Source organism: Diceros bicornis, chromosome 22 (assembly GCF_020826845.1).
Source record: "Diceros bicornis minor isolate mBicDic1 chromosome 22, mDicBic1.mat.cur, whole genome shotgun sequence".
Classification (NCBI taxonomy): Eukaryota; Metazoa; Chordata; class Mammalia; order Perissodactyla; family Rhinocerotidae; genus Diceros; species Diceros bicornis.
In genome coordinates this window covers 52,738,317-52,766,096 of record NC_080761.1, presented here as the reverse complement: position 1 = coordinate 52,766,096, position 27,780 = coordinate 52,738,317, and the positions used below count along the sequence as shown (strand labels likewise).

At 42.0% G+C, this 27,780-nt stretch overlaps 1 protein-coding gene across 3 annotated transcripts in view; it reads left to right on the top strand.

The window, feature by feature from the left end:
• The window catches only part of RIGI (RNA sensor RIG-I), a 64,915-nt gene that overhangs the window by 31,513 nt on the left and 5,622 nt on the right, over window positions 1-27,780 (top strand). For all 3 annotated transcript variants that reach the window (XM_058565944.1, XM_058565942.1, XM_058565941.1), the window contains exons 3-16: window positions 1,296-1,477; window positions 2,445-2,592; window positions 3,623-3,745; window positions 5,193-5,294; window positions 5,708-5,861; window positions 6,385-6,643; window positions 8,337-8,499; window positions 9,976-10,095; window positions 13,546-13,703; window positions 14,670-14,805; window positions 15,541-15,689; window positions 18,191-18,281; window positions 20,915-21,085; window positions 22,278-22,429. In XM_058565944.1, the coding sequence (XP_058421927.1) occupies window positions 1,296-1,477; window positions 2,445-2,592; window positions 3,623-3,745; window positions 5,193-5,294; window positions 5,708-5,861; window positions 6,385-6,643; window positions 8,337-8,499; window positions 9,976-10,095; window positions 13,546-13,703; window positions 14,670-14,805; window positions 15,541-15,689; window positions 18,191-18,281; window positions 20,915-21,085; window positions 22,278-22,429 (2,108 nt within the window). The remainder of the gene's footprint in view (window positions 1-1,295; window positions 1,478-2,444; window positions 2,593-3,622; window positions 3,746-5,192; window positions 5,295-5,707; window positions 5,862-6,384; window positions 6,644-8,336; window positions 8,500-9,975; window positions 10,096-13,545; window positions 13,704-14,669; window positions 14,806-15,540; window positions 15,690-18,190; window positions 18,282-20,914; window positions 21,086-22,277; window positions 22,430-27,780) is intronic.

Genomic DNA, 27,780 nt, shown 5'->3' with positions numbered 1-27,780 from the left:
AACAACACAGGTGAAGTTTAGAAATATAATATTAAACTTTTAAAAAAGTCAGAGAAAATTACATTTCCTAGGATATAATTATAAAGTTCCAAACAAGCTAAACTAAACATACATTCTTTAGAGAATCAGACATAGGCCGTACAACTATTCAAAAAAATCAAGGGCTGGCCCAGCTGGCCCAGTGGCATAGTGGTTAGGTTCACGTGCTCCACTTCGGCGGCCTGGGGTTCACAGGCTCAGATCCCGGGCATGGACCTACACACCGCTCATCAAGCCATGCTGTGGTGGTGACCCACACACAAAATGGAGGAAGATTGGCACAGATGTTAGCTCAGGGACAATCTTCCTCAAGCGAAAAGAGGAAGATTGACAATAGATGTTAGCTCAGGGCCAATCTTCCTCCCCTAAAAAAAAAAAAAGAAAGAAAGAAGGGCATAGGAAATGAAAGAACAAATGCATGTGGAACTTGTTTGGATTTTGTTTCAAACAAATAAATACAAAAATATGTTAAAAAAAAGAATTAGAGACAGATTTTTAAAAAATTAAAAAAAAATCAAGAAACTGATCCATCAAATACAGGATAGTGATATCTTTGCAGGGAGGTAGAAGGGTGGGAAAGAGGAGTCACGCACCCACAGTAGTATTGGAATATTCTAGTTCTTAAGTTCGGTAGTGGTTCACATGTGTTCATTCTGTTGCTGTGCTCTTTATAGCCTAATGATATGAGTGTGGCCTTACAGTCAGACAACCCTGGTGATTCTGTTAGAGAACTTTAGAATGAAGCATTCTTGGATTATTACAGTTGGAAATAATTTTTTTCCTCCTCTAATTTCCCATTATACTTAATATTCTTTTGTTGGAAAAATGTAGAAGGTAAGCTCCTGAGGGGCAGGAATTAAGATTTATATTTCTTCTTGCCCTCTTTACTGCTTTGCACTGAGAAGATACTTAATAACACAATGATTTGACTCATTGAAAGACACATCAGGCTTGTAGGGTAACTCCATGGGGCACTTTGGACGGAAGATTTTATACTAAGACCTAGTATAAGACTTCAAATTTATCCTTAGTACTTTCTCCTAAGAGATGATACACATTGTTAGAGGACCTAAAATGTTGGGTGCCTAAGATGAGGACTGAGTTTTCTTTTTAAAAGATTATTAATAATTGAGGTGATTTACAGATATTTTTTGATTTCTTTCACTATACGTTCAACCATGATTCCTATGTTATTAATCTCGAAGTATTTTTTAGTTGGTCTCATAAAAGCCCCCCATTTTCTTCTTTCTTTTCAGGTTATTCTGGACTTTATGAAGCCATTGAAAGTTGGGATTTCCAAAAAATTGAAAAGTTGGAGGAGCATAGAGCACTTTTAAGGCGTTTACAACCAGAATTTAAAACCAGAATTAATCCGAAAGATATCCTTCCTGAAATATCTGAATGTTTAATTAATCAGGAATGTGAAGAAATTATACAGGTAATTTAATTAATATAAAATACTGGACTCGGGGGAAATGACTTACACATGGGAAATGTTTTCTGTTTTCTGTGCTCTTTTAGCCCTGAGGAAGATCATCGAAATCCACAAAAGTCCTCAAGTCTAAGGCATTATTACCTAGACTAGTACTTTTAGTTGTAATCTGAGAACTTTTTGTGTCACAAGTTTTTTTCAGGTTTGCCTTATTTTCAGTTGAAATTATTTTATTACATTTGTGAATAATGTTTTATGCAAATCTAAATAAAATCAAACAGTTTAGCAAATAAATAAAAAGGCTATAGACTCTAGTGGTTAAGTGTTCAGGCTCTGGACACAAATTTTGTTAGAATCCCAGCTTGCCCACTTACTAGTGGTGTGATCTTAGACAAGCTACTTAGTTTCTCTAAGCCTCAGTTTCTTTGTGTGTAAAATGGAAATAATAGTAGTACCTTATTAATATGATATTTTTATAGGGATTAAATGAGATAATATATATAAAGTACCTCCATATGCTTGGCACATAATAATAAGTGATTAATAAATTTTAGTTATTATGATTAATAATAGATGTCATGTAAGTCCCACTACCCTGAAAAAACCATTTGTTAATATTTTGTTATATCCTTCCAAATATCTCTCTATGCCAATATGCCTGTGTTTTGAATGGTTGTCAGATGGATTAACTGTCTTCCTAATATTGCTGATGATGATAGATGTAAGATCTCAGAGGAGGTGAGAAGGCCTGGCTTGAAATAGTGATATCATGTGTGGAGGACAAGGATGAAGGAAAGGTATCTTAAAAGATGGTGTTGGGTGGGGCAAAAATGGTCATGAAAAAGACCTTTTGAACCATAGCATGTGATGATTTTAAATCAGATAGTACTTGAATTGATATTTCTTCAGTAAAAACTCATAAAAGGAAAACTTTTGAAATAATTGGCCAATCAACTGTAGTTGTCTTGCTTAGGTTTGTTCCAACAAGGGGCTGATGGCAGGTGCAGAGAAAATGGTTGAATGCCTTCTCAGATCAGACAAGGAGAACTGGCCCAAAACTTTGAAACTTGCTTTGGAGAAAGAAGAGAGCAAGTTCAGTGAGCTGTGGCTTGTAGAGCAAGGTAGGTTGTTCCAAGAGAGAGCTGTGAAGGATGGGAGGGTCTGAAAATGTGTTCTGCCTTCCTCAGAGTTCGCCTTAGGGCTTCCTTTATTCCCCCCTGTTTTCACTCACTGCCAGAGGCATTTTTCCCTTCAGCTCCCCATGGCTACATCTCTTGTGAGAGACCAGCCTGAAATTGCGCTCTGGGAGGCAAGTGGCTACTTGCCTACAGAAGTAGTTTGGTTGTATATAACCCCTAAAAATGGACCAGGGCAGACTGCTCTCATCCAGAATTAGTCCATCTGGCCCGAAGGATCTGGGGAAGGTAGAGTCTGAGCTTGCTTCCTGGGTTTAGATTATCAGAGACATAGCTTGAAAGTTCTAGAGTTAAAGGTTCAAACTCCAGGACTCGCCCCCTTTTCAGAGTAGACTCATGGTAGACATTGCCTGGTTCTCTTGCTTGGAAGCCATCTGAACCGGAACAGAATTGAAAAAAAGAATCTGTTGTGATGAAGTATCTGGCTTCCTGAAGCTAACATCTCAGAGCATTGCTGTAGGCTGAGTTTGGTAAACCGTGTGTCTGGTCTTAGCTTTTCCTATGCTTCTTTAGATCACAAGTTGTTCCAGAAGTTGTCTGTATAAATACACATCTGATTTCTTGGGTCAGATCAGGAATGGAAGACATGAACGTCTGCTGAAGGGTGCTTCTCTTCTTTAGAGTGCATGAGAGTCCCCTGAGGATCTTGTTCAACTGCAGAGTCTGATTCAGTAGGGGCTCAGAAGTCTGCATTTCTAACAAGCTGAGGAAGTTGCTGGTCCGTGTTCCACACTTGGAATAGTAAAGTCCTAAACAACATTGGAGTTCAAACTCCAAACTGAGATTTCAAACGCAAAAAGCTTCATTAAATTGCTTTAAAAGGTGAAGGAAGTGGTTGTGAGAAATGTTAATGGAAGTTTAAAAGTTTAGTATTATGACCTCTTTGTAGGCTTTCACCATCAAGACTGTAACCAGATTATGTAACGATTCTAAGATGTTTTTTGGTCCCATAAAGGTTCAAAAGGTGTTGAACCTGAAGATCTTGAGAATGAGGAAATGGAAACTTCTGACATACAGATTTTCTACAAGGAGGAGCCAGACTACCAGAATCTTAGTCAGAATTCAAGTCCACCTTCAGGTACCCGGCACTGTTTGTTGTTTTCTGTAATGGTGCTCTTTAGGTATTTTGTGGGGGGTACGTGTTTTGCAGTGCCAAAAGTCACAGCCTTACGAAAAGGTTTTTAAGGAGTATTAAGAAAAGAGAATTTATATTAAAATAGATACTTTTTCTATAATTAGAAATGTCATTCTCTCCCTTCCATAGTTATTGTCAGCTTCTTCTTCCTAACTTTTATCTTCTTTTATCACTGAGAACATATGTGCGTGTCTAAGTGTGCAAGTGTCTGCAAATAGAGTCCTCCGAGAAGTTCAAAGTCTATGAAATCCAAAATCAGCCCAGCTTTCTAAAGAAATATTTCTACTCTTTGTGAGTCACAAAGAAAGGCATTTTAAGATCCCGGGCTGCGCTGTAAGTTGATTAAGTTTGTGCACTGCACAGATGTGCCAGCTGAGATCCAGCCTATGCCGTCTGCCCAGCAGTGCATGGAGGAGCTGTGTCCTCCAAGAGAGCCTCCTTTCTCTAATTTACACAAAGGCGCTGTGTACGTTAGCTGTGGTCCTATAAGGCCTGCCTTATGTTTCTAGAAGCATGTTTTCATGAGGAGACCAGAAAGTTGCAGATAAGCCATAGTAAAAAGCTATTTATAAAAGGGCATCAGGGAAGAAGTTAGGATTAATAATGAGTAGTGTTAGGAGGAAGATGTGATCTGAGGATAACACCATAAGAAGGAAATTTACAGATTACTTCCACAACTGAATGATACAAGAGTGTTGTCATTCTGGAATAAAATCAATGATTGTACTTACTTTAAATTTTTCTGATGTGTGGAGATCCTTAGTGAAGTCACTTAACCTTTCAGAAATTCTCCTTTTCTTTAAAGTGGATAGGTTGGACTCAAGGGATGATTTCCAAGGTCTTATCCAGCTCTTAGCATTCTCTGTGTGTATCTGTTAGTGTGATGAAGCCTCCAATTAGTTTTTTTAACTTCTGTTTCTGTTGAGAGGAAATACCATGTGAGAGCCTGCAGAATTACAAAGCAGGGTTGCTCCTCAATGAGAGGCCGCTTTGAAAGTTCAGTGTTTACAGTTCACTGTTTTTCAAAGATCTTGGAGGGGTTTGTTGTTGTTTTGTTTTGAATAGCATTTCCTTTAACTGGTGGCCATCTCCCTTGCCCTGAATTAGCCTATTCTTGCTTTAGTTCCTCCTAACGGGGCTTCCACGGTTGTTTAAGAAAGAAATCTCTGTGGGATGTTTTTTCCTTCTTGCCACTGGTACTTTGTCACTGGGGAAGAATTCTATACTTCCAATCAGTGGAGAAGCTGGAATGGTTAATAAGAGACAAGGATTCCAAACTTTCTTAAACGAGGCCTTTCATGCTAGAATCAGAATTCCTGTCTGTTTGACAACAGCTATTACTTTGATTCCTCAGGACAGTAACTGTTTGGTTGTTCTGTTTGTGTTACAGAAGTGTCTCATACTTACAGCCCATTGAAGCCAAGAAATTACCAACTAGAACTCGCTTTGCCTGCTAAGGAGGGAAAAAACACAATCATATGTGCTCCTACTGGTAAGCCGATTGCTATTACTTATATAGATTGTTTCTCTGTTTGCTCCTCCTTTTTTACTTTTATTGAACACTGGGACAAAATGGGCAAGTTTCAGTTTTTTATTTATTCCATTTGTCTTTTGAGAAAACCACCCTGTCAACATAGTCTCAAGGTTTTTTAAGGACTATGAGGAGGGAAAGACAAATGCCCTCCTTAGCTTGCTTCAGGCCCTGGCTGTCTGAGTGCATGTTACCTGGAAAGGAGCTGGATATTTTTGAGTCGTAGTGTAAATTCTGCAGTTGTTAACCCCTCCACATTACCGATTGACTAGTCAGCGCGGTGGTTTTAGGGGATCCAAAAATAATTACCTTTATACAGGAATATTTCAGTATAATGTTAGTTATATGTTTTCTTTCTCTTTGTGTGTTAAAAGGTTGTGGAAAAACCTTTGTTTCACTTCTTATATGTGAACATCATCTTAAAAAATTTCCGCAAGGACAGAAGGGGAAGGTGGTCTTTTTCGCTATTCAAGTCCCAGTGTATGAACAGCAGAAATCTGTGTTCTCAAAATATTTTGAAAGACATGGGTAGGTATAACAATTGGTCCACCTTCTTTTTCTCTAGCTTCATGTAACTGTATGTTTTCTGCTTTGTTTTGTTTTTGGAAAACCGTGATTCAAAAAATTTAAAAGAGATTCAGCTTTTATATAATCTAGATGTAATTCCTTCATGGATTCAGATCTTTTTTGTTAGATATACCTGAAATCCTAAACTGCTTTGGTTAGCTCTTGTAGAGTTAGTAAATGACTTGAGATAAGTTTTACATTTAAATGGCACCTTTTCATGATTTTATAATTTATTTAATATTACTCTTTAAGTACTATTTTCTTTCTTGGTGGCTTAAAAGAATTAATATCTACTACTGACAATTAAAATGAGTTTGCATTTATTGATTACTTACCGTGTGTCAGGCTCTGTGCTAAGCACTTAACTTGTCTTCAGATGTATTCCTTTGGGACTTAGGGAGAACTTAATCGCCTGGTATTTCCGATCTTTGTGGTTCCTCATTCACAGCATGGTTGGTAATAGGGAGTTTCTGTCATTTTCCAGGTACAAAGTCGCAGGCATTTCTGGAGCAACATCTGAGAATGTCTCAGTGGAACAGATTGTTGAGAACAATGACATCATCATTTTAACTCCACAGATTCTTGTGAACAGCCTTAAGAGTGGGACGATTCCGTCACTCTCTGTCTTCACTTTGATGATATTTGATGAATGCCACAACACCAGTAAACACCATCCTTACAATATGATCATGTTTAATTATCTAGATCAGAAACTTGGAGGATCTTCAGATCTGCTGCCCCAGGTAACTCCCAAGTCAGATGGATTCCTCAGGAGAGCTGTAACTTTCCTAAATCCTATTTACTTACCCTTGTGTCCATGTCGAAGATGTCCTTCTCAGGTCCTAGATCCATACTGTACAACTCATTGATTGAGTCATTCATTTATTCACTTATAAACACGTATTAGATGCCTCCATATGTCATGCCCTGTGCTAGGCGCCAGGGATACAAATATGAAAAGACATAGTCCTTGCCCTCAAACAGCTTGAGTCTTATGCGCAGCCAGGTCTGTAAGAATTATGTCACAGTTTATCATGATGGCACGCTATGAAGATGGGTATGAGGTGCAGTTGGAACACAAATGAAAGAGCTCCTAAGTGTGCTGTAAAAGTAAGACCAGACCTAACAGAAGTGGGGTTAGGCAAAAACTAAGAAGAGTTTACAAGGCAGATAGCTGGATGGTTTTCAGTAAAGGTTACTGTGTGTCCAGAGGCACAGGGGTATATTGTACTCAAGGATCTTGAAGCTCTTCAATATCACCTGGGTGCGGAGTGTGAAGCAGTGAATAGCAGTAGGTGAGGCAGGATGGGAGAGAGGGAATGACTGCCAGAACAAGATGCCAGGAGAGACCAGAGGGTATGAGATCAGCAGGCAAGGGCTAGATGGAGTCATATGGGAGAGCAGATGGAACACCGTTTTTGGTGTCGTCAGAGGCGAGGGGGTGAGAAGAATCACGACAGAGAGTAGTTCATACATGGGGCAGGAAGGGTAGGGAATCCCTGGCATATAACTTCTCTTTTCTCTTGAACATAGGAGAGGTAGATAGATCATTTCCTGAGAATAATCAAGACGGGAATGGAGGAGGGAGCTCAGGGTGCGTGGAGAGGATTTGAAACGGGAGAGAGAACTGAGAGGAATACACAGAAGAATCGCTTGGTAATATTGATGCCCAACTGAGGTTGGAAGCCAGGAATTTATAGTATACCAGTCTCACATTTGTGTAAAGTTCTCTAGCCTTAATAATTACCTGCTTAGGAAGCACAGGTTAGAAGAACTTCAGTATGGTACCCGTAGACAAAATTCAGTAGCAATCACATTTCTTACAGCTTTTTCTTCTGGAATAAAATTGGTAGTTAACTAGATTCCTTGCTGCTGAGTCAATCATTCAGTATTTATTGAGTGGCTTCCAAAGGAAGAAATAGATATTTATTAGGTGACCATTCAACTAAATTCTTTACAAACGTTATCTTACTGAACTCATACAGCTGCCACTTGCAATAGCTGTTCCTCAACTTTACAGAGAGCTGAAGAGACTTGTCCAAGGACACACAGCCAGTGTGACATGGCTGAGATTGGATGGGAGTATGTCTGATTTCAGTGCTTTTCCTTTTCAGTATGTTGTTCTATGTATCCTGGGGGTCACAAGAGTAGAGAAGAGAGAAGTGCCTTGGAAGGGTTTCCGCCTCCGGTTTCTGTGCTGATTTGTATTCATCTGATGACTTGTGACTCCTGCATTTATTCAGTGCTTTGCCTGATGGGGACCTTCCCACTGGCAATGTCATAGAGAATGTCAGGGAAAAAAATGATGTTTTTGCTCTTTATCTGAAGTTAGTCAAGAAATCAACTTTAGCAGGAAAGAGTTACACGAGGGGTTGTGGGTTGTGGGCATGCCATGCTGTTTCCCAGACATCTAACGCTCTGGGATGCTCCTCAAAGGTCGTTGGGCTGACGGCCTCCGTTGGTGTTGGAGATGCCAAAAACACAGCTGAAGCCATGGAATATATCTGCAAACTGTGCGCATCTCTCGACACGTCAGTGATCTCAACCGTCAAAGAGAACCTGCAGGAGCTGACGGAAGTTGTTTATAAGCCTGAGAAGGGTAAGTGGGCTTCCTAACAAGGCTTTGGGGCTTTGTTAACCTCTGCTGTTCCTAGTTCAGAGCCATTCAGATGAACACTGAAGTTTTACCCTTTCTCTGTTTAGTAGAAAACATTGAACCCCAAAGTTGGGAAATAATCACATTTCCAGCCTCTCTCCCCAGCTGAGCTCTCTCCCTAAGCCATGAGTGAACCTCAGGAGTGACCTGTAGAAAGCAAACGTTCTTACTCTTCAGTTCCCTAAACTCTTATACGGGGACCAGCAGTGAGAGAGAGGTGAGGAGAAACTCTAAGCATGGAGGTGGCTCAGCCCTTCCCTGTGTTCCAGGCCTGAGGAAGATACTGTGCAGACATTCACTATTTGAATATGTATCTGATAATTTTGGTTGATGTGAAATTACCTGAAATTATCATATCTTTCCTCAAAAGATCAGAATATGATTTTTAAAAATAAGATCAACTAATAAATGTTTATTGAATACCAATGCTATACTAACCCGGCAAGGGAGAGAGGGGTACAGAAGATGCGTATGACTTTGCCCTTGCTGTCTGAATAGCATACAAATATGAGGCAGAACAAGACACGTGAAATTGTCAGAGAGGAGTCAGTTAAGGTCCCTCGTGGGAGCTGCCTCTAAGGAGTTTAGAGAAGGCACTCACTCTAAACTTTTTAATATCACGTACAAATTTCTTTATAATCCGGTCCCTCCCACCCTCTGAGCTGCATCTCCTTCTGCTTCCCGTAAACCCACCATGTTGTGTTCCTCTGCGCTCCCCAAATGAGTCATGCGCTTTCCCTCTCTCAGCTTTCTTTCACAGTGTTCTTTGTACGTGACTGCACTACTTCCTCCTTGCCTCTTCCCCTATTTACCCCACAACACTGCCTCCCCTAGAAGAATTGGAGATTGCTTTCCCCGTGCTCCGTGACTCCTTGCACACACTTACATGACAGCACTCCAATGTGGTGATTGGCTATATGTCTTTCTCACCCCTAAGAACACTCTGGAGCAGGAGTGTGTTCTTTTCGACTGTCTCTCCCCAGGACGTGGCACATGGTAGGCGATTAATAAGTTTCTGCTGAAACAACCAAATAATGAACGCTAGGAACATCATCAACACTCCTGGGGGTGGGTGGGAAGGGAGAAGATCAAAGAACAGAGACAGGGTTAAAAATATGGCCTGTGCAGAGACGAGATAGATATCAGCCTCGTCAGGGCAGAGGCTGTGTTGAGTGGCAGCAAAACCAGAGTGAGAAGTCGGATTAGACCCAGAGATGGTAGAATCAGTGTGTTAAGCGCTAGGGAGCTGTTGCAAGGTCGGTGAGCATTTGTTGTATCGTTTAGACTTCCTGCCCGTGAGCTGGGGGGTCTCAGGTGTTAATGGAGAAGTGACAAAGGCAGAGAAAGGTTTGGAAGTGGCTACTTTGAACTAAGATGTGTTCTTCCTGAAAAATACTCATTTGCCTTCGGTGCCTCTAGATTTCAGGAAAGTGGAATCGTGGACCACCAACAGCTTTAAATACATCATATCTCAGCTGATGAGGGAGACACAGAGTCTGGCAAAGAGTATCTTGGACGAACTCGGCACCACCACTGTCGGTGAGATAATCTCATTTTGTATCCTCTCTGTCTGGGAATAGCCGTATATTGTTCACTCGTGTCTTTTTGCATTCTCAGTTCAGACATGTCAAGACCATATCCAGAGGTTCACTTTCTTGATTGTAGCTTATTCAGGTACCTTATAAGTCCTCCGTTATTCTCTCTCGCTTTGTTTTTCCTAGTAAATCCATCTGGACACACACGTCTGAAAAATACCATATTTAAATCAGTTCAGTCAGTTCATATTTAAATCAAGGTTGCTCTCTTGACCTTCGAAATTAGCTTTCCATCCTGACTTCCCTATTTATATGAATGAAACCACCATTCCCCCTGATGGGTCAGATTCCAACCTACAGGTGATTTTTGATTCTTTCTTTTCTGAGACCCTCTCAGGAAGTCATCAAGTTCTGTTCTTCTCCTTTTTATTCATTCATTCCTTCACCGGGTATTTATTGTGCCAGGCACTGTGCTAGGTAATGGAAATAACAAGATTAGAGACATCGTCCCCACCTCAGGGAACTCACAGTCAAATAATGAGAATCAGATGCGAGCAGTTTCCGTGCGGCAGGGTGGAGTTACACACTGGGTGCCATGGGAACTCTGGCCTGGACTGGGCTGCAGGGAAGGCTTCCTGGGGGAGGTGATGCTTGAGACAAATCTTGAATCAGCCAAATTAGGAAGGAGAGACAATCAAGTGAGGTTGAAAAGGCATCAGGCATGGAGGGAAGAGAGAGTACGGTGAGCCTAGGAACTGCAGGCATTGCGTGATGATTCTAAGGTGAGTAGTAGAAAGGAGCGAGGCTAAGGGGGGAGGCGGGGGCAGACAGGGAAGGGCCTGGTAGGCCAAGCTCAGTCTGAATTTTATCCTAAAAGCAGTGGGAAGCAACTGAAGATTTTAAAGTGATTAGTGATGCGATCAAGGTGTCAGTGAATGAAGAGGGCCAAACAGAGGCAGTGGAGATGGGTCGGAGAAAAAGGATGCTTGTGCAAATCGCTGCACACAGCAAGTGTTCGATTTAACGGCTAACTGGATTTGGGTGGGAGTGAGAGAGGGCTGGGAGTGGGCTGACTTCCCCCCAGGCTTCTGGCTTGCTCACCTGTGTATATGCCTGTGGGTGGTACTGGTTCCAGAACTAGGAGCAGCTTGGGCAGGTACAGGGTGAGTTTAGAGTTCTGGAGATGTTGAATCTGTGATGTCTGTAAGACACCCCATGGGGTCTCACCTTCTCTCATTCTTACTTTGCTTGTCTCTGTCCTTTCTTTCACAGCTTGACTTAGGACTTATCCTAACAGCCTTCTAGCTGGTGTGCCCACCTCCGCTCTCTTTTCCATCCACTCCCCATCACCTGGTTGGTCTTCCTGAAATACTGGTCTTATGGTGTCAGTATCCTGCCTGTATCCCTTCACCTTACAGGCAGCGCTCTCTGAGCCTCTGACCTGACCGTCTGCGCCCTGCCCGCACATCTGCTGCTACTTACCTTTCCAGTCTTGCCTTCCACTCCTTCCCTACTTGAATCCTCTGACTTAGCAGTTGCTTGAACATGTTCATTCCCTTGTTCCTTCATTCAGTGCCAGGCAGTGTGCCAGGCGATGGGAATACAGCCTGGACCCTGAGACGCAGCTCCTGCCCTCGTGGCATTTCCAGTCTAACAGTAAAGCCCAAATTAGATAAGTAATAACAATAAAGCAACCGGGGGTGGGGTAGGTGGGTGGTGGTGATAAGGTGTGCTCCAGACAGAGGGAACGGCATGTACAAAGGCTGGGAGAGTAGAGAGAGGGTGGGGACCTCCGTTAGCCCTGGAACATGCAGGAGGGGGAGCAGCTAGAGATGAGAGGCAGAAGTGGGCGGAGGCTGGACCACAGAGGACCCTGTGAGCGGGGTGGGAATTTGGCCGGAGGAATCCAACAAGGGCTTTTAAACAGTGGGGTAGCATAGCTTCTCATCTGCAATTTTGGAAACTCCCCTGGCTGCTGAGGGGGGAGTGGATTGGGGGAAACAAGATGGGAAATAGGGAGAGCAGTTGGGAGGCCGTCCTGTAATCCAGGAGCATTAGGACTTGGTTGGAATTGGGGAGGTGGCAGAGGGTGGGAGGCGTGAATGTCTACCTGCTTATTTCTCCTGCTCTGATACCCACCTCCACCTTCCCGCCAGTCCAGGTCCTGTCAACTGCTCGTTTCCAGATTGCTTAGCTTGTTTTCACACCCACCCAAGTCCAGTAAATCCGCGTGGATCCGTCTAGGTCACTGTTGCCTTCTCCTTTGTACCAGGGGTTGGGAAGGAAGCACGTCAGCGCTACTTGTCTGGGCAGCCTCCTTTGTCCTCTTATGAAAATGAGTGGAGAGGGGGGAAATTTAACCCAGAAAGGCAACTCTCGCCTGTGAATTTTGTTGTACTGTGCTCTTCCCGAGGAGCCCTGGGAGCTGATCCTAGAGTAACTCACAGACTGACTCGCTTGAGAACAGGGCCGTGTCTTCCTCATCCTTTGTCCCCAGCACCCCGCACAGAGCCCAGACCACAACAGATGAGCAGTTTTTGACCCAAGCAACAGAGGCATTGCTTGGGAGGTGCGTGTGTACGAAGCGTCCATGACAAGTGTCTTGTGAGCACCTGTGCTCTGCGTGGCCCTGTGAAGGTGCTGTGGGGATCAGATGGCTTAAGTTCACAGCACAGTGGAAGAGGCCATGTTGAGTTCTGTCTCTCCTACTTTTAAATATCCTCCTCTGGTGAGACCTATTATTTTTACTCACTGCTCTTTCATTTTTAAAGGCAAAGTTAGATTTTTTGTGTGTGTGTGTGTGTGAGGAAGATCAGTCCTGAGCTAACATCCATGACAATCCTCCTCTTTTTTCTCTGAGGAAGACTGGCCCTGAGCTAACATCCATGCCCATCTTCCTCCACTTTATGTGGGACGCCACCACAGCATGGCCTGACAAGCAGTGCCTTGGTGTGCGCCCGGGATCCGAAGCTGGGCCGCCAGCAGTGGAGCACGTACACTTAACCCCTATGCCACAGGGCCGGCCTCCAAAGTTAGATTTTTTCATGTCCATTGTTGTACTTCTGGGCTGCTTTGGTGTCAGCTCATGGAGCCAGTGAGGCTTGGGCATGGGACACAGCTGGATCTGAATTCCTGCACTCCCCCACGTACTAGCTGTGTGACTGTGGGTAAATTACTTTGCTTTTCTGAGCTTCAGTTTCCTCATCTGTAGATTGTAATATCTACCTCATGGGGTGGTGAAAATGAACTGAAATGATGACTGTAGGCACTTCGATTCTGGTGCATAGGAGTGTTCAGTCAATAGTCACGTACATACACGCATACACTGCTGGAAGCTCAGACCTCCAGGAGGACTACTCTGTTTACAGAGAGTAAGAAAAAAATAGAGGGTGAGGCAAGCTTCAAACCTTACATGACTGACCTTATGGCACAATGAAAACCCTTTTTTTCCCAGAAAACTTATCTCACATTCAAAATCGGGATTTTGGAACACAGAAATATGAACAATGGATTATTGCGGTTCAGAAAGCGTGCGTGGTGTTTCAGCTGCCTGACAAAGCTGAAGAGAGCAGGATTTGTAAAGCGCTGTTTCTGTACACGTCTCATCTGCGGGTACGTTGCTTCTTGGGAAGGCCTATTTCACCTGTAGACCTACTGGGAGCCGAGAGAACATCCACGTTTCATCCTGTCCCCAAGAGCTCATTAGGAACTTTCCAGGAGGTTCTTATGAAGGAAATTCCAAAAGTTATCCCATTCAGCATCCTCTCTGTCTGCTTTCTGAAATGTAAGAATAAAGGCGACAGGAGAGAAAGGCTGGGGTTCTGTGCCATGCCTCCAGCATTCCCATGATGGACGTGGCTGGAAAGAGTTGGGTGATGATGAATGTTACTGTAGATGCATGACCAGTGGCAGCCGTCTTTAAAGTTCAGTGAGTGGCTCTTGTCATCATATCCTGAAGCATTCGTGTTCTTACCTTTGGGTAAGAACCAGGGTCTCTGGTTGCCTTCTGGTTAACCGAGAAGTTAAGAAACAACAACCAACACCTCTGCTTATCATGCCATTGAAAATATTTAAAAATGCACTCAATCAGTAGGCATTGATAGAATTTAAATGAACTTAATTGAATATTTGGCCTAGGTGGTCAGTGCATCATTCTGGACAGGTGCAATTACAATTCATTGATGGCTTTGGACGTATAGAGATGAAGGTGCAAGTCTGGATTATGAGGCAGGCTGACGTGGAAGTTGACTTCTTTTGCTTTTGTTTTTTAATCTCTGACATGCATTTTTTTCTTGTAATTTTCTCTTTGTCTTCCAAGGTAGAATTCTAGAATCTAAAGTGATTCTAATTAATTAATGATTCTAGCTAATTGAGATTTCTTTTTTTACAGTATTTGGTTCCAAGGTTTTATTACAGTACCATTAGGGAACTTTTATCTTAAAAAACCAAGTTGGAATAGATTTGAGAAAAGTTTATTCTTGAAATTAATTCCATGCTCAGTACAGCTAATTGAACTTACGTACAGTGAATGCTTTAGACATTACAAACACATTGAAACTCAGTTTTCATTTTAAACAGAAATATAACGATGCCCTCATTATCAGTGAGCATGCACGAATAAAAGATGCTCTGGATTACTTGAAAGACTTCTTCAATAATGTCCGCGCCGCAGGATTTGATGAGACTGAGCAAGATCTCACTAGAAGATTTGAAGGTGGGTGGTATTTCCAGAGGAGAAAGCCATGGAGCCTGGAGACTCCAGGGGCAGCACACTTCCACTGTATTATGCTTAGCATGCAGTGCTGCTCAGGGAGCTGTCCTGGGCTTAAGAAGATATTATCGATGGCAGTGAAATCTGGTACTTATGGAAAGAATTTGCTGCTTACACCCTTTCCTATTTTGAAGACAGAAAAATAGTGAGATTTGCAAAGGATACATCCTGTAGAAATAGTCAATGGATAGTTGCATTTTTTTAGTAATTTTATAAAGGCTTAAAAAATACAAAAAAAGTGTTTTAATGATATTAAAAAGACTATATATACTTCTATATAAATAAGAAAACCAAAATAGCCCATAATCCCACTGACCTCATATTATGAAAAATATAGGAAGATATTAAATGAAAAGCAAGTCTTTCTTCTCCCTCTCTCAAATTCCTTTTCTCAAAGATAATTACTGTTAATAGTTTTTTTTTGGCCTATGCCAAAGTATTTACTATAGACATGTAACCCAGTGGTGTGCTGCTAAACACTGAATAACCAGCTCTCTGGGGAGAAAAAATGTATGCATTTATCAGTGTATTTAATGTATGCATTAAATCAGTGGTTATTACTCATAAAATTCTGGTCAAAGAATGAGAGATTAACTGTTTGAACTATAGCTAAAGGTCACAGTATGTTCTAAATTTCTAGAATTCATAAGCCATTTATAAAATGTTCCGCTTTTGCAGAAAAGCTGCAGGAACTAGAAAGTGTTTCCATGGATCCCAGCAACGAGAACCCTAAGCTCCAAGACCTCTGCTTCATCTTGCAAGAGGAGTACCACTTAAACCCGGAGACTAGAACCATTCTCTTTGTGAAAACCAGGGCCCTTGTGGATGTAAGCGTCCTCCTCCTCTTGGATAACAAATTGACCAGGACTACTTTATCGAAAAGATTGTCCTCTCCTCACTGCTTTGCAATCAAGCATCCATATATGTGGGGGTCTGTTTCTGGGCTTCTTGTTCTGTTCTGGTGATCTGTTTGTTAATCCTTACACTAATACCTCACTCTCTTAATCACTCTAGTTTATAATGTCTTGACACCTATAGAGCAAGCACTTCACATTTTTTATTCTTTTCATCAATTAAAAAAATTTTAACCATTCTATAGGCTGGGTAGTGATGTCTCACTAGGGTTTTAATTTGCATTTCACTAATGGCTAATACAGTTGAGTGTTTTTTCATATACTTATGAGCCATACATATATCTTTTTTGGTGAAATGTCTGTTTACATCTTGTGCCCATTTTAAAACTGGGTTTAATTGGGTTGTTTATCCTGTTATTGTTGAGTTCTTGAGAGTTCTTTCTATGTTCTGACAAAAAGTCCTCTGTCAGAAATGTGATTTGCAGATATTTTCTTCTGGTCTTTTCATAAAAAAATACATCTTTTATGGATTGAAAGTTTTAACTTTTGACAAAGTTAAGTTTATCAATTTTTTCTTTTTGTGGATTGTGCTTATGATAGTGTATCTAAGAACCCTTTACTTACCCAAAGATCATAAAGATTTTCTCTATGTTCTCTTCTAGAAGTTTTATAGTTTTACATTTAAAATTTAGGTGCACAAGGGGCTGGGCTGGTGGCATAGTGGTTAAGTTCATGCACTCTGCTTCGGCAACCCAGGGTTTGCAGGTTCAGAACCTGGGTGTGGACCTACGCACCGCTCATCAAGCAATGCTGTGGCAGCATCCCGTATACAAAATAGAGGAAGATGGGCACAAATGTTAGCTCAAGGCTAATCTTCCTCAGTGAAAAGTGGAAGATTGGCAGTGAATGTTAGCTCAAGGCCAATCTTCTTCACCAAAAAAAAAGAAAGAAAGAAAGAAAAAAATTTAGATCTACAGTCCATTTTGGGTATGGGTTGAGATGCTTTTTTTTCTTTTTGTATGTGGACATCCAGTTGTTCCAGCACTGTATGTTGAAAAGACTATCCTTTCTCTTTTGAATAGCCATTGTAACTTCTTCAAAAATCGATTGACTGTATTTGTGTGGATCTATTTCTGGATTCTCTGTTCTGTTCCATTCATCTATTCATCTGTCCTTTCAGCCATCCCACACTGTCTTGATCACTGTAGCTTTATAGTAAGTCTTGAAATCAGGTAGTGTGTGTCCTCCAACTTTTCTCTTTTTTTCAAAATCGTTTTAGCTATCTTCCTTTCCCTTTCCATTTATATTTTAGGATCAGCTCATCCACATCTATGAAAAAGTCTGCTGGGATTTCATTTGGGATTGCATTGAATCTGTAGATAAAAGTCGGGAGAAATGACATCTTAACAATATGGAGTCTTCCAATCCATGGCCATAGTATATCTCTTCATTTACGTGGAGCTTCTGTATTAGTTATCTATGGCGGATGACAAATTACCCCAAAACTTAAAGGCTGGAAACAACAAACATCTATTATCTTACAATTCTGTGGGTCAGGAATCTGGAGACAATTGAACAGGGTGTTTCTGGCTCGGGGTCTGTCACGAGGCTGCAGTCAAGGTGCTGGCCATGGCTGTGGTCATCTCAAGGCTTGACTTGGGAGGATCAACTTCCAACCTCATTACATGGCTGTTGGCAGGCCTTCGAAGATGTGCTTCTAAGCTCACTCACGTGGGCCTTTCCCCAGGGCTGCCTCACAACATGGCAGCTGGCTTCCCTTAGAGCGGTGACCCAAGAGAGACTGAGAGACTGCCTGATAGGGAGGTCACAGTCACTGTATGACTTCCGCCTGGAAGCGACAGCCCATCATGGCTGTCGTATTTTATTCGTTAGAAGCAAGTCAGTAAGTTCAGTTCACACTTGAGGGGAGGGGATTACACAAGACCCTGAGTACCAGGGGTGGAGATCATTGAGGGCCACCTCACAGGCCTCCCACCACATCTTCTCTGGTTTCTTTTATCTGTGCTTTGCCGTTTTCAGCATACAGATTCTGCACATATTTTGTTAGACTTATATCTAAGTATTAACTTTTAATGCTACTATAAAAGGCACTTTTAATTGTTTGTTGCTGGTATGTAGAAATACAACTGATTTCTGTATATTGATCTTGTGTCCTGAAATCTTGCTAAACTCACCTATTAGTTCTGCACACCCACTATTCTGAACTTTACTTTTTTCACTTAAAAAAATATCTGAGAGATTAAACTGCATCGGATCACAAAGATCTATACCATTACAGTTAATTATTGCATAGAATTCAATTTCAAGAAGCTTTTTTCTCAGGTTTGTCCGTCTTAAAACTGTCTGTATACTAACTTAACTTTTTTTTTTTTCTTCTTGCTTATACTTCAATATTGAATTAATACAGATGGTATACAAATAGTGTGCAACTGATAATTGCTTTTCATTTTCAGGCTTTAAAGAAATGGATTGAAGAAAATCCTAAACTGAGTTTTCTAAGACCTGGCATATTGACTGGACGTGGCAAAACAAGTAGTAACACAGGTATTTATATATAGTGAGTTGGATTTAGTATACTGTATATATATAAGAATATGTGTAGTATACTCAAATTCTTTCTTAATGCTTATATTAGTCAGGGTTCAACCAGAGAAGCAAAACCAGTAGGAGTGTATACACACACCCACATATCTTTTTTATGTGTGTATGTACCCGCACGTAGGGGTTTATCACAAGGAACTGGCATACACAATTGGACTGGCAGAGCAAGGCTGAAGTGGTCAGGAGCAGGCTGGAACCCCACAGGCATGAGCTCTTTGGAGTCTCTGAGCTCAGGGAACGCCTAAGCCCTCTTTTAAAGGGCTGACTGATTAGGTCAGGCCCACCTAGGATGAAATCCCTTTTGATTAATGTAATGTCAGCTGATTAGGAACTTTAATTACATGTGCAAATTCCCTTCACAGAAGCACCAGGATGCATAAGTGAGGACTGTAGTTCAGCCTAGCCAAGTCAACACATCAAAAGCCATCACATGCTCAAATGCCAAACCTTGTAGATGTTGCTCCTCCCATGTGTCCTGCAGAGAAAACCAAGGTTATTTATTTATTTATTTTTTATTTATTTATTTTTCCCCTAAAGCCCCAGGCGATAGTTGTATGTCATAGTTGCACATTCTTCTAGTTGCTGTATGTGGGACGCGGCCTCAGCATGGCCGGAGAAGCAGTGCGTCTGTGCGCGCCCGGGATCCGAACCCGGGCAGCCTGCATCGGAGCGCACGCACTTAACCGCTAAGCCACGGGGCCGGCCCTATTTTTTTAAATACTGTTTGGGCATGTCGCTATCCTGCTCAGATTCTCAACCAATGGGTTAAGATTAACTGGAAATGTTCTATGACTATTTTATTGTTATTCTTTAAACTGTACACGTTTTTGTGCGTATTATATATTTTCAATTAAAAAAACATGTCCAAGCAGACATCTTGAAATCTAGCTTGGGTGGTAAAAGGATGAAGGCTGCTTCTGCGGTCCTCCAGGAGTATCCTCAGCGGCAAGCCCTCCTCCTTCCATTCCCACAGCCGTGCTCCCCATGCCTCAGTGACCGGCACTGATGGGCCCTCACTCTGTCCCGCCCTGTGAGTCCCCAGCCATCACCCTTGCACTTTCCCCTTATGCAAAGTTTAAACCTTGTGAATCTAAAAAGTAAATTCAGATGTTGAAAATTTGGCTTACCAAATGAAGTGCAGCACCACATCATTGTGGTTGGAATTCAAAGTTCTCTGCCATCTGACTCTAACATGAGTCCAGTCTGATTTTTAAACTCCACAAATAAGCACTCAGAAAATATTTTCTTATTTGTTTGTTCATTTATCCATCCATCCATCTGTCCATCCACTCACCCACATTTGTTTAGAACTTATTCTGTGCCAGTCATTGTGCTTTTGCCAAGCAGCCTCCCCCAACCTCCTAGTAGAGGTGTCCCTCCTCCACATTCCCACAGCATCCAGTTCTGCCTCCATTTCATTGCTCACCACATTGGATTACAGCTTCCTATTTGTATCCTTCTTCCACGAACTCTGAGCTCCTTGTGGATAAAAATGGACCTGTTAACCCTTGTATCCTTTTCTCACAAACCATAATGAATAATGTTTGAATTACAAATAAATAAATGTTTGAGGAACAAATGGATGAATAAGTTCAGAAATTAACGAAGCATGGGGCCGGCCCCGTGGCTTAGCGGTTAAGTGCGCGCGCTCCGCTGCTGGCGGCCCAGGTTCGGATCCCGGGCGCGCACCGACGCACCGCTTCTCTGGCCATGCTGAGGCCGCGTCCCACAAACAGCAACTAGAAGGATGTGCAGCTATGACATACGGCTATCAACTGGGGCTTTGGGGGGGGGATAAATAAATAAAATCTTTAAAAAAAAAAAAGAAAGAAATTAATGAAGCATGGTGTCTGTCTTGGGCATACTTATTGTTCAGTAGAAGATGATGGTGAAAAGAAATTGTTTTGGTATTAACAAAATATATCTCAAGATTTTGGCTGCCAATATACTAGAAAAAATTGGAACTTTTATAAATTCTGTTAACTCTGAGGTGGAGACCACTGAAATTCTTTCTCCTCTTAGTCTATCAGTGGCTGAGAACTGCACACTATTAGGGTCCTAGACTTAAGTTCAGGGCTGGGTTCTGCCACTAGCCGGTTTACCATACCTCCAAACCTCGAGGTCTTCATCCGTAATGGGGAATCTCAGTGCTGGCTGCATCAACCTAAAAGGGCTTTGGGAAGTGCCAGTGAGTAAGTAGATCTGAAGATGTTTTATCAGCTGTAAACTCCTATTCATGTGCAAAAGCATTATGATTAGCTGTTGATATCTTTGCAAAAAAGTCAGTATTTGTTCTGAGCTAACAAGACTGAAGCTACATGGCTAGTAAGTGCCACAGCTGGAGTTTGAACTCAGGCAGTCTTGTGGCAGAGTCCAGGTTGTTAGACACCACCCTAAATGTCCTCTCTAAAACAGGGATACTGGGCTCTACTGCCTAGGGTTGTTGTGACATCATGAGTACCAAGCGCTTAAACAGCACCTGGCATGTGATAAGCATTGCATAATTAATAGCTGTTTATTCAAGGGTAAAGTTCCCTCCGTGCTGAGTTGTATAATGCCCTCTGACTCTGGCGTAGGAATGACCCTCCCGGCACAGAAGTGTGCATTGGATGCCTTCAGAACCGATGGAGATAACAGGATTCTGATCGCCACCTCAGTTGCTGATGAAGGCATCGACATTGCTCAGTGCAATCTGGTCATCCTGTATGAGTACGTGGGCAATGTCATCAAAATGATCCAAACCAGAGGTGAGAGAAGCTTTGATGCCGTTGCTAAGGGGCTGCCAATTTGTCTGATTTGTGAGTGTGTCTGTGACTCTGGCCATAGTTGGGTGTGTGACCAGTGGCACAATGGACTCTGGTATCATTGGCTCTAAAGGTGGCTCCCTTGGTCAGGATTGGGTGGCTACAGTTTTGTCCACTAACATATACCCTACTTGATTCTTGTTCACAATGAATGCTGTTTACTTGACGAGCATTGACTGACATATCTATGGAAGGATAATTCCAACTTTGATTGAGGCTTTGGCAGTCAACGTGGGGACCTTTCGTGGTTGTGTTAGATGTTGGTGGCTCCCCTGTATTATAGAAGAGCTACTCCAAGGAGTTCTTCTGTGCCACTTAAACTAGATAGTCTCCTAACTAGTCTCTCTTCCTTTTGCCAATTTCCGTAACAACAGCTGCCGCATTACTTTTCCTGAAAAACAGCTCTGAGCATGTCACTTCCCTGTATAGAAACTCCAGCGGTTCCCCAATTTTTTTGATGTTAAAGAGTTTTCAAGATCCAACACCCACTCATCCTCCTAACCTTATTTTCCCTTCCTCCCCTTTATTCATTATCCACTTCAGCCAACTGGACTGCCTCGTTTTTCCCTTGTTGAAGGAATTGCTCATGTCCCGCTGATGATGATCTTCGTTTTACCTCTTCCCCTGCCTCCATATCACCTGTTGCTAATTCTCCCAGCTGGCAACAATCTCTCTTTTGAATGACCATAACCCTTTATGTCTGTCTTTCCTACAGCACTCATCATTTCCGCCTATATTCTGGTGCTTGTGGACATAACTTATTCCCTATTTCCTAGAAGGCTCATGAGGGAGGATCTGTTTATTATTCATCTCAGAGCTCTCACAATGTCATCCTGAGGGTTCATGTTGGGTTGTCTTTAAAGCAGCATTCCTGACAATGTACAGTCCAATCACACTCACCATGGAGACCCCGAGGAAGCCAGGCGGAGGTGGGCTCCCGTTTATCCGCAGGGTTGATGTGCAGGTGCGCACCTGCATTTGCATCCACACTCTAACCACTCAGCTGCCCTAGAAAGCGGGATTCAGTGAACCAGAGTTGAATTTTGGGAATACGCCTCTCCCTTTATTTACCTAGTCTCAGAGTTATCAGAGTTTTAAGTCAAAGACACTAAATAAAATATTTATTTTCTGATAGGCAGAGGAAGAGCAAAAGGTAGCAAGTGCCTCCTTCTGACTAGTGATGCTGATGTAATTGAAAAGGAGAAAATAAACATGTACAAAGAAAAAATGATGAATGACTCCATTTTAAACCTTCAGGCATGGAATGAAGCAGTATTTAAAGAAAAGGTAAGTCTTTTCATCTGTGTTACTCTTTCAGAATCTGCCTGTAAGTAACAGACAGGGACTGTGAGCATGGCTGGCGCCTTTGATCGTATTGCTCCAAGTGTGGCTTTAAAAAGTAAGTCATGCTTAAAACTTTGTCCTGCAGTGAACATCAGATTCCTTCTACTCTAAGTCTCAATGAGATTAAAATATATTTTATTAGTGCTAATACCTGAAGTTATGTTTTTAGATCTAAAAGGTAGACTGAGCCAGAATTGCTCTTAAGTTAACAGTTCATCTTGAGGACCACACCCAACACTGCAAGACACGGCTCTTCTTAGTCTTTTCCTCAAATCTCTCTCTCCCATCCAGAGTCCTCAGAGAAGCTCCCAGGGCACTACGCAGGTGTCGGAATGCCTGGTTGTAGGTATGGAGAATAGTGTATACTTTGGAGTGGGACAGCTGTTCAGTTCAGCCTCTTGTAGTAACCTTAGTTTTATTGTAACTTCCTTTATAACACAGAAGCGTGGAACCAGATTGGGGAAAGTCAAGACACACCACACACACACACACACACACACACACACACACACGTTCTCCAGACCTTTTGCAGAGATTTTCATCTCAGCGTCTCTGGAAGCATTGAATGCTGCAGGGCTGAGGAGAGTTTAACATTGGAAACAGTGGTTTTAATCCCAGTTCTGCCACTTACAAGATGTGTGACCTCAGGTAGTTCCTCTTATTAATCATCAGTCTCCTCATTTGTAAATTTGGGAAAATAACGGTGTTTAACTCACAGGGCAGTTTGGGGGATAAAATGAGATGTATGCATTGCTTAGCACAGTGCCTGGTATAAAATAATGCTCAAAAAATGAGAGTTGAGGGGCCGGCCCGGTGACGTAGTAGTTAAGTTGGCCTGGGGCCTGGGGTTCACAGGTTCAGATCCCGGGTGCGGACTGATGCACTGCTCATCAAGCATGCTGTGGCGGTGTTCCATATACAAAATAGAGGAAGATAGGCATAGATGTAGCTCAGGGCCAATCTTCCTCACCAAAAACAAAAAAGGGGGAGAGTTGTTATTGGACAGAAGCGTGAGGCATACTTTAACTTAATGAAGATGAGCCTTACAGTTCAGCAGACCAACTCCACAGTGTCTGTAACTTTAAAAAGTCATAATCTGTATGCTCAAAAACGTATTGCTACACGGACAGAGAGAACAGTTTGGTGGTTACCAGTGGGAAGGGGGCTAGGAGTCGGCACAAGGGGTAAAGGGAGACGTTTATATGGTGACTGACAAACAATGTACAACTAAAATTTCACAGTGTTATAAACTGTTATGACACCAATAAAAAAAACAAAAACAAAACCCTCAAACAAACAAATGAACAAACAAAAAAGTATTGCGAAGCAGTGATCTAAAGCAAACTAACAAAATTTTAGGACAAAATTACAACTTTATGTCAGTTTAAAACGTTTTAAAAAACATTTTAAAAAACATTTTAAAACGTTTTAAACATTTCTTCCTCAAGTTTGGAGATCAAGATATTTAAAAACACCTCTTCCACATTTTCTCCACAGTGAGAAGAATTGCAGGGAAATTCTTTAGTGCCTCTTAATTTTCCTCCTTAATTTTACTGAGGATAGGGTTTTTTCACCAAGCCACCTCCCTATTTTGTAGAATATGGGCATGTTGCCAATAAAGGCTGTAAAATCATGCTAGTGTTAATACCCACGGCATAATTTTTTCCCCTCCACTGGGTGACAGGCTGTGTAGACTCATATGTGGCAGAAGCAACAGACTAAAAGTCTGTTGAGGAGAATGGAGGCTAGACCAGACATAGACATTCTTTTGTAGCCAGCACACTAAGGAGTGAGGTGAGGAGAAAAGGGGTTAAATATCTGTTGAATTAGGTATTTGATAGCATTTGGGATTCCCCTAACACCCATAGATGGAAAACAGGCAGAGATGGTAAAGACCGAGAGGGAGCCCAGGACAAGTGCAGCCGGGAGTGCCTGGTAGCTGGTAATTCCTAGGCAGCTGGGAGCTTGGGGTCTCGGTGTCATCCCTGTCCTGTCGTAGCTGACCAGCCCCTCTGCTCCATTGAGAGAGGAAGGCTTTGCTTTCAAAGGCCTAGTAGAAGTATAGTAAGGTAGGGGAAAACTTATATTCTTAAAACTAAAAGGAATTATGGTTCTTGGGGTGAGACCCCTCTCTGTGGTCTTGATAAGGGCTTGGGTGTTGGATCTGAGCACCCTGGCCCTTCACATTGGGTTTAACGGCAGGGAGAGACTCTGCAGAAGAGAGGGAAGCCATTTGGAGCTCTTGAGGGCGATCTCCGAGTAGGTGGAGAGGGAGATTGTACGCTTTCTTCCCTGGCCCCACAGCGCATCGTCCACTGTCTGCATGTGGCCGACCTTCACTGGAGCACTGTGGCCCCTGGGAACCTCTGTCACTCTGCTGCCATCTTAACCTGTAGATGTCCGGAGGCATCCAAGAACTTATTCCATGATGGAAGCTGCAGGATTTGGTAGTATTTCATTCTGGAGGAATGAGATATAAAGGGTGTTTTTCACAGTTCTAGCTGTGAAGGGTTATGTGGAATCAATACGAGGAAGCCTGCTACCCTTCCTCCTAGAGTAGAGAACAAGATACGGGGTGAAAGAAAGTTCATTTTGACAGAAGAGCTTCCAGCATGTACCCAGGACTGCACACAATCCGGGTTTCAGAGTTTTGCTTTTTGCCCCCTTAGTGCATGGAGTTAGGCTGCTTCTTCAACCACAGGTGGGGAGGGGGAGGCCGTGTGCTGTAGACTTAATTTGTGACTTTGGTTGAGCCTCATTTTTTTTTTTGGTGAGGAAGATTAGCCCTGAGCTAACATCTGTTGCCCATCCTCCTCTTTTTGCTGAGGAAGATTGGCCCTGAACTAACATCAGTGCCCATCTTCCTATATTTAATACGTGGGATGCCACAACAGCATGGCTTGATAAATGGTGCATAGGTCCATGCCCGGGATCTGAACCTGTGAACCCCAGGTCACCGAAGCGGAGCGCATGAACTTAACCACTTTGCCACTACCAGGCCGGCCCTGGTTGGACCTCTTTCCCCAGTTACTGAGTTTTAGTTAGTTTTAAGTATAGCAGTGGTAGTTAGTTTTAACTGATTAGGACTTCTATCTATTGCCTATAGTAACATTTTAAATATTTCAGATTATTAGTTTTTAATTGAATTTTCAGACATAATTGAATATCTTTAGATATATGTGAATTTTTTTTAATTGGATGCCCCAAGGGCAAGTGTATATGTGTACCCTCTTTCCTATCAAATCCCGCACCCCCAGTCTGCATCAAGGAGTAGTTAGAACCATGTCTGAAAAAAGGAAATTAAAATTGCTCATAGGGAAATGTATGTCATGTAGCCCAGGAATTTCATGTCTAGAAATTTATCCAAAGGAAATAATGGATAAGTACACATATGTCACAGTTTTACAGCAGTGAGAAATTGAATTGAAAATAGGAGGCATAAACATCCTTTATTTTTACAAAAACAGTGAAGATAATTTCAAATGGGATGGGGTGGGGAGTGCGGGGATAGAAAATTATATTTTGATTGTTTTCTTAACCTATATTCCAGGTCTAAACTTTTTATATAAATCAACTTTTATTTGAATTTGAAGTGCTTTAGTGATCAATGGATTCTGTGTGGATGATGAGTAACCAGTAGATGATATCGGGGGAGAGAGATTTCCATTCACAGTGACAACAGTAACCACAGCTCACACATGCAGAACATGGACTCTCCACCAAGCCTGAAACGCTTTCTTTATATCAACAGGCCTCACGGCGATCCATGCAGGAGAGCCTTTTATTATGTCATTTTATAGGAGGGAGACTGAGGCATGAAAATCTTCAGTGCCAGTGGGTCACACAGCTAGTTAGGGGTGGAGCTGGCAGAGCCCATCTGTTTAACTACTGCATTACTGGCCTAACCAGAAATGTGTGAAGCATAAATAAGGACAACTACAAAAGTGTTATTGAGAGATATGAGGTAAATTAAGACAAAAGAAAAGAAGCATCATGTTCTTGAATGGAATGACTGAATATTTTAAAGACGTGCGTTCACCCCAGATTCACTTATAGGTTTATTGCAACCCATAATCAAAGTATAAATGATATTTGTAACTTGATAAAATGATTCCAGAGTTTCTATAGAACAATAAATAAATGAAAATAGCTGTGATATTTCTGAAAAAATTATTCATCTATGGGTATCGATACTAAAGTACAAACCACTATATTAACATTTTCAGGTTCTTAGCTTAAGACTAGCCTAACAGACTGAGGCTAGCATCCATGAGCAGTTAACTTGTGCCAGGAGGTTCTGAGCAGTTATAAACTCATGTTACCTCCCAATAGCCCATGAAATAAATGCTATTATTGTTCCCATTTTGTATTTGAGGAAACTGAGGCACTTTCCCCAAATCACACAGCTGGTAAGTGGTAGAAACAGGATTTTCATCGAGGCTGTCTAGTTCCACCTGGAACACTTGAAAATGAAGTCTGATGAAAGAGAGGCAGCACCACAAACCAGGGGGACAGGGGCAGACCCTTCTACAGCTGACACTGTGGAAATCAGCATGTTCTTTCTTCCCTTGTGATGATTCAAGCTTCCTTCTTTTAGCATTTCCTTCTGTTTAGAGAACTTCCTTTTGCCATTCTTTTAGGGAATGTCTGTTGGTGAACAAATTCTCTTAGTTTTCCCTCATCTGAGAATGTCTTGATTTCCCCTTTACAGTCATGCATGGCTTAATGACAGGGACGTGTTCTGAGAAATGTGTTGTTAGGCAATTTCGTTGTTGTGTGAACATCAGAGTGTACTTACACAAGCCTAGATAGTATAGCCTACTCCACACCTAAGCTACATGGTACTAATCTTACGGGACCACTGTCGTACATGTGGTCTGTCGTTGACCAAAACATCATCATGTGGCGCATGACTGTGTTTTTGAAGGACATATTGCTGGGTATAGGAGTCTGGGTTGACGGTTTTTTCTTCCAGCATTTGAAAAATGCTTCCTTCTGACCTCCATGGTCTCTGATGACAAATCTGCTGTCATCCAGATTGTTTTTCTCCTATAGGTAAGGTGGTGGTGTTTTTTTCTAGCTGCTTTCAAGACTTTTTCTATGTCTTTAGTTTTCAGAAGTTTAATTACAATGTGTCTTGGTGTGGATTTCTTTGGGTTTATTCCTTTTGAGATTTGTTCAGCTTCTTGAACCTGTAGGTTTATGTTACTTTATGTTAAATTTGGGAAACGTTCAGCCATAATTTCTTCCAGTATACTTTTAAGCTCTGCTCTCCTTCTCCTCTCCTTCTAGGA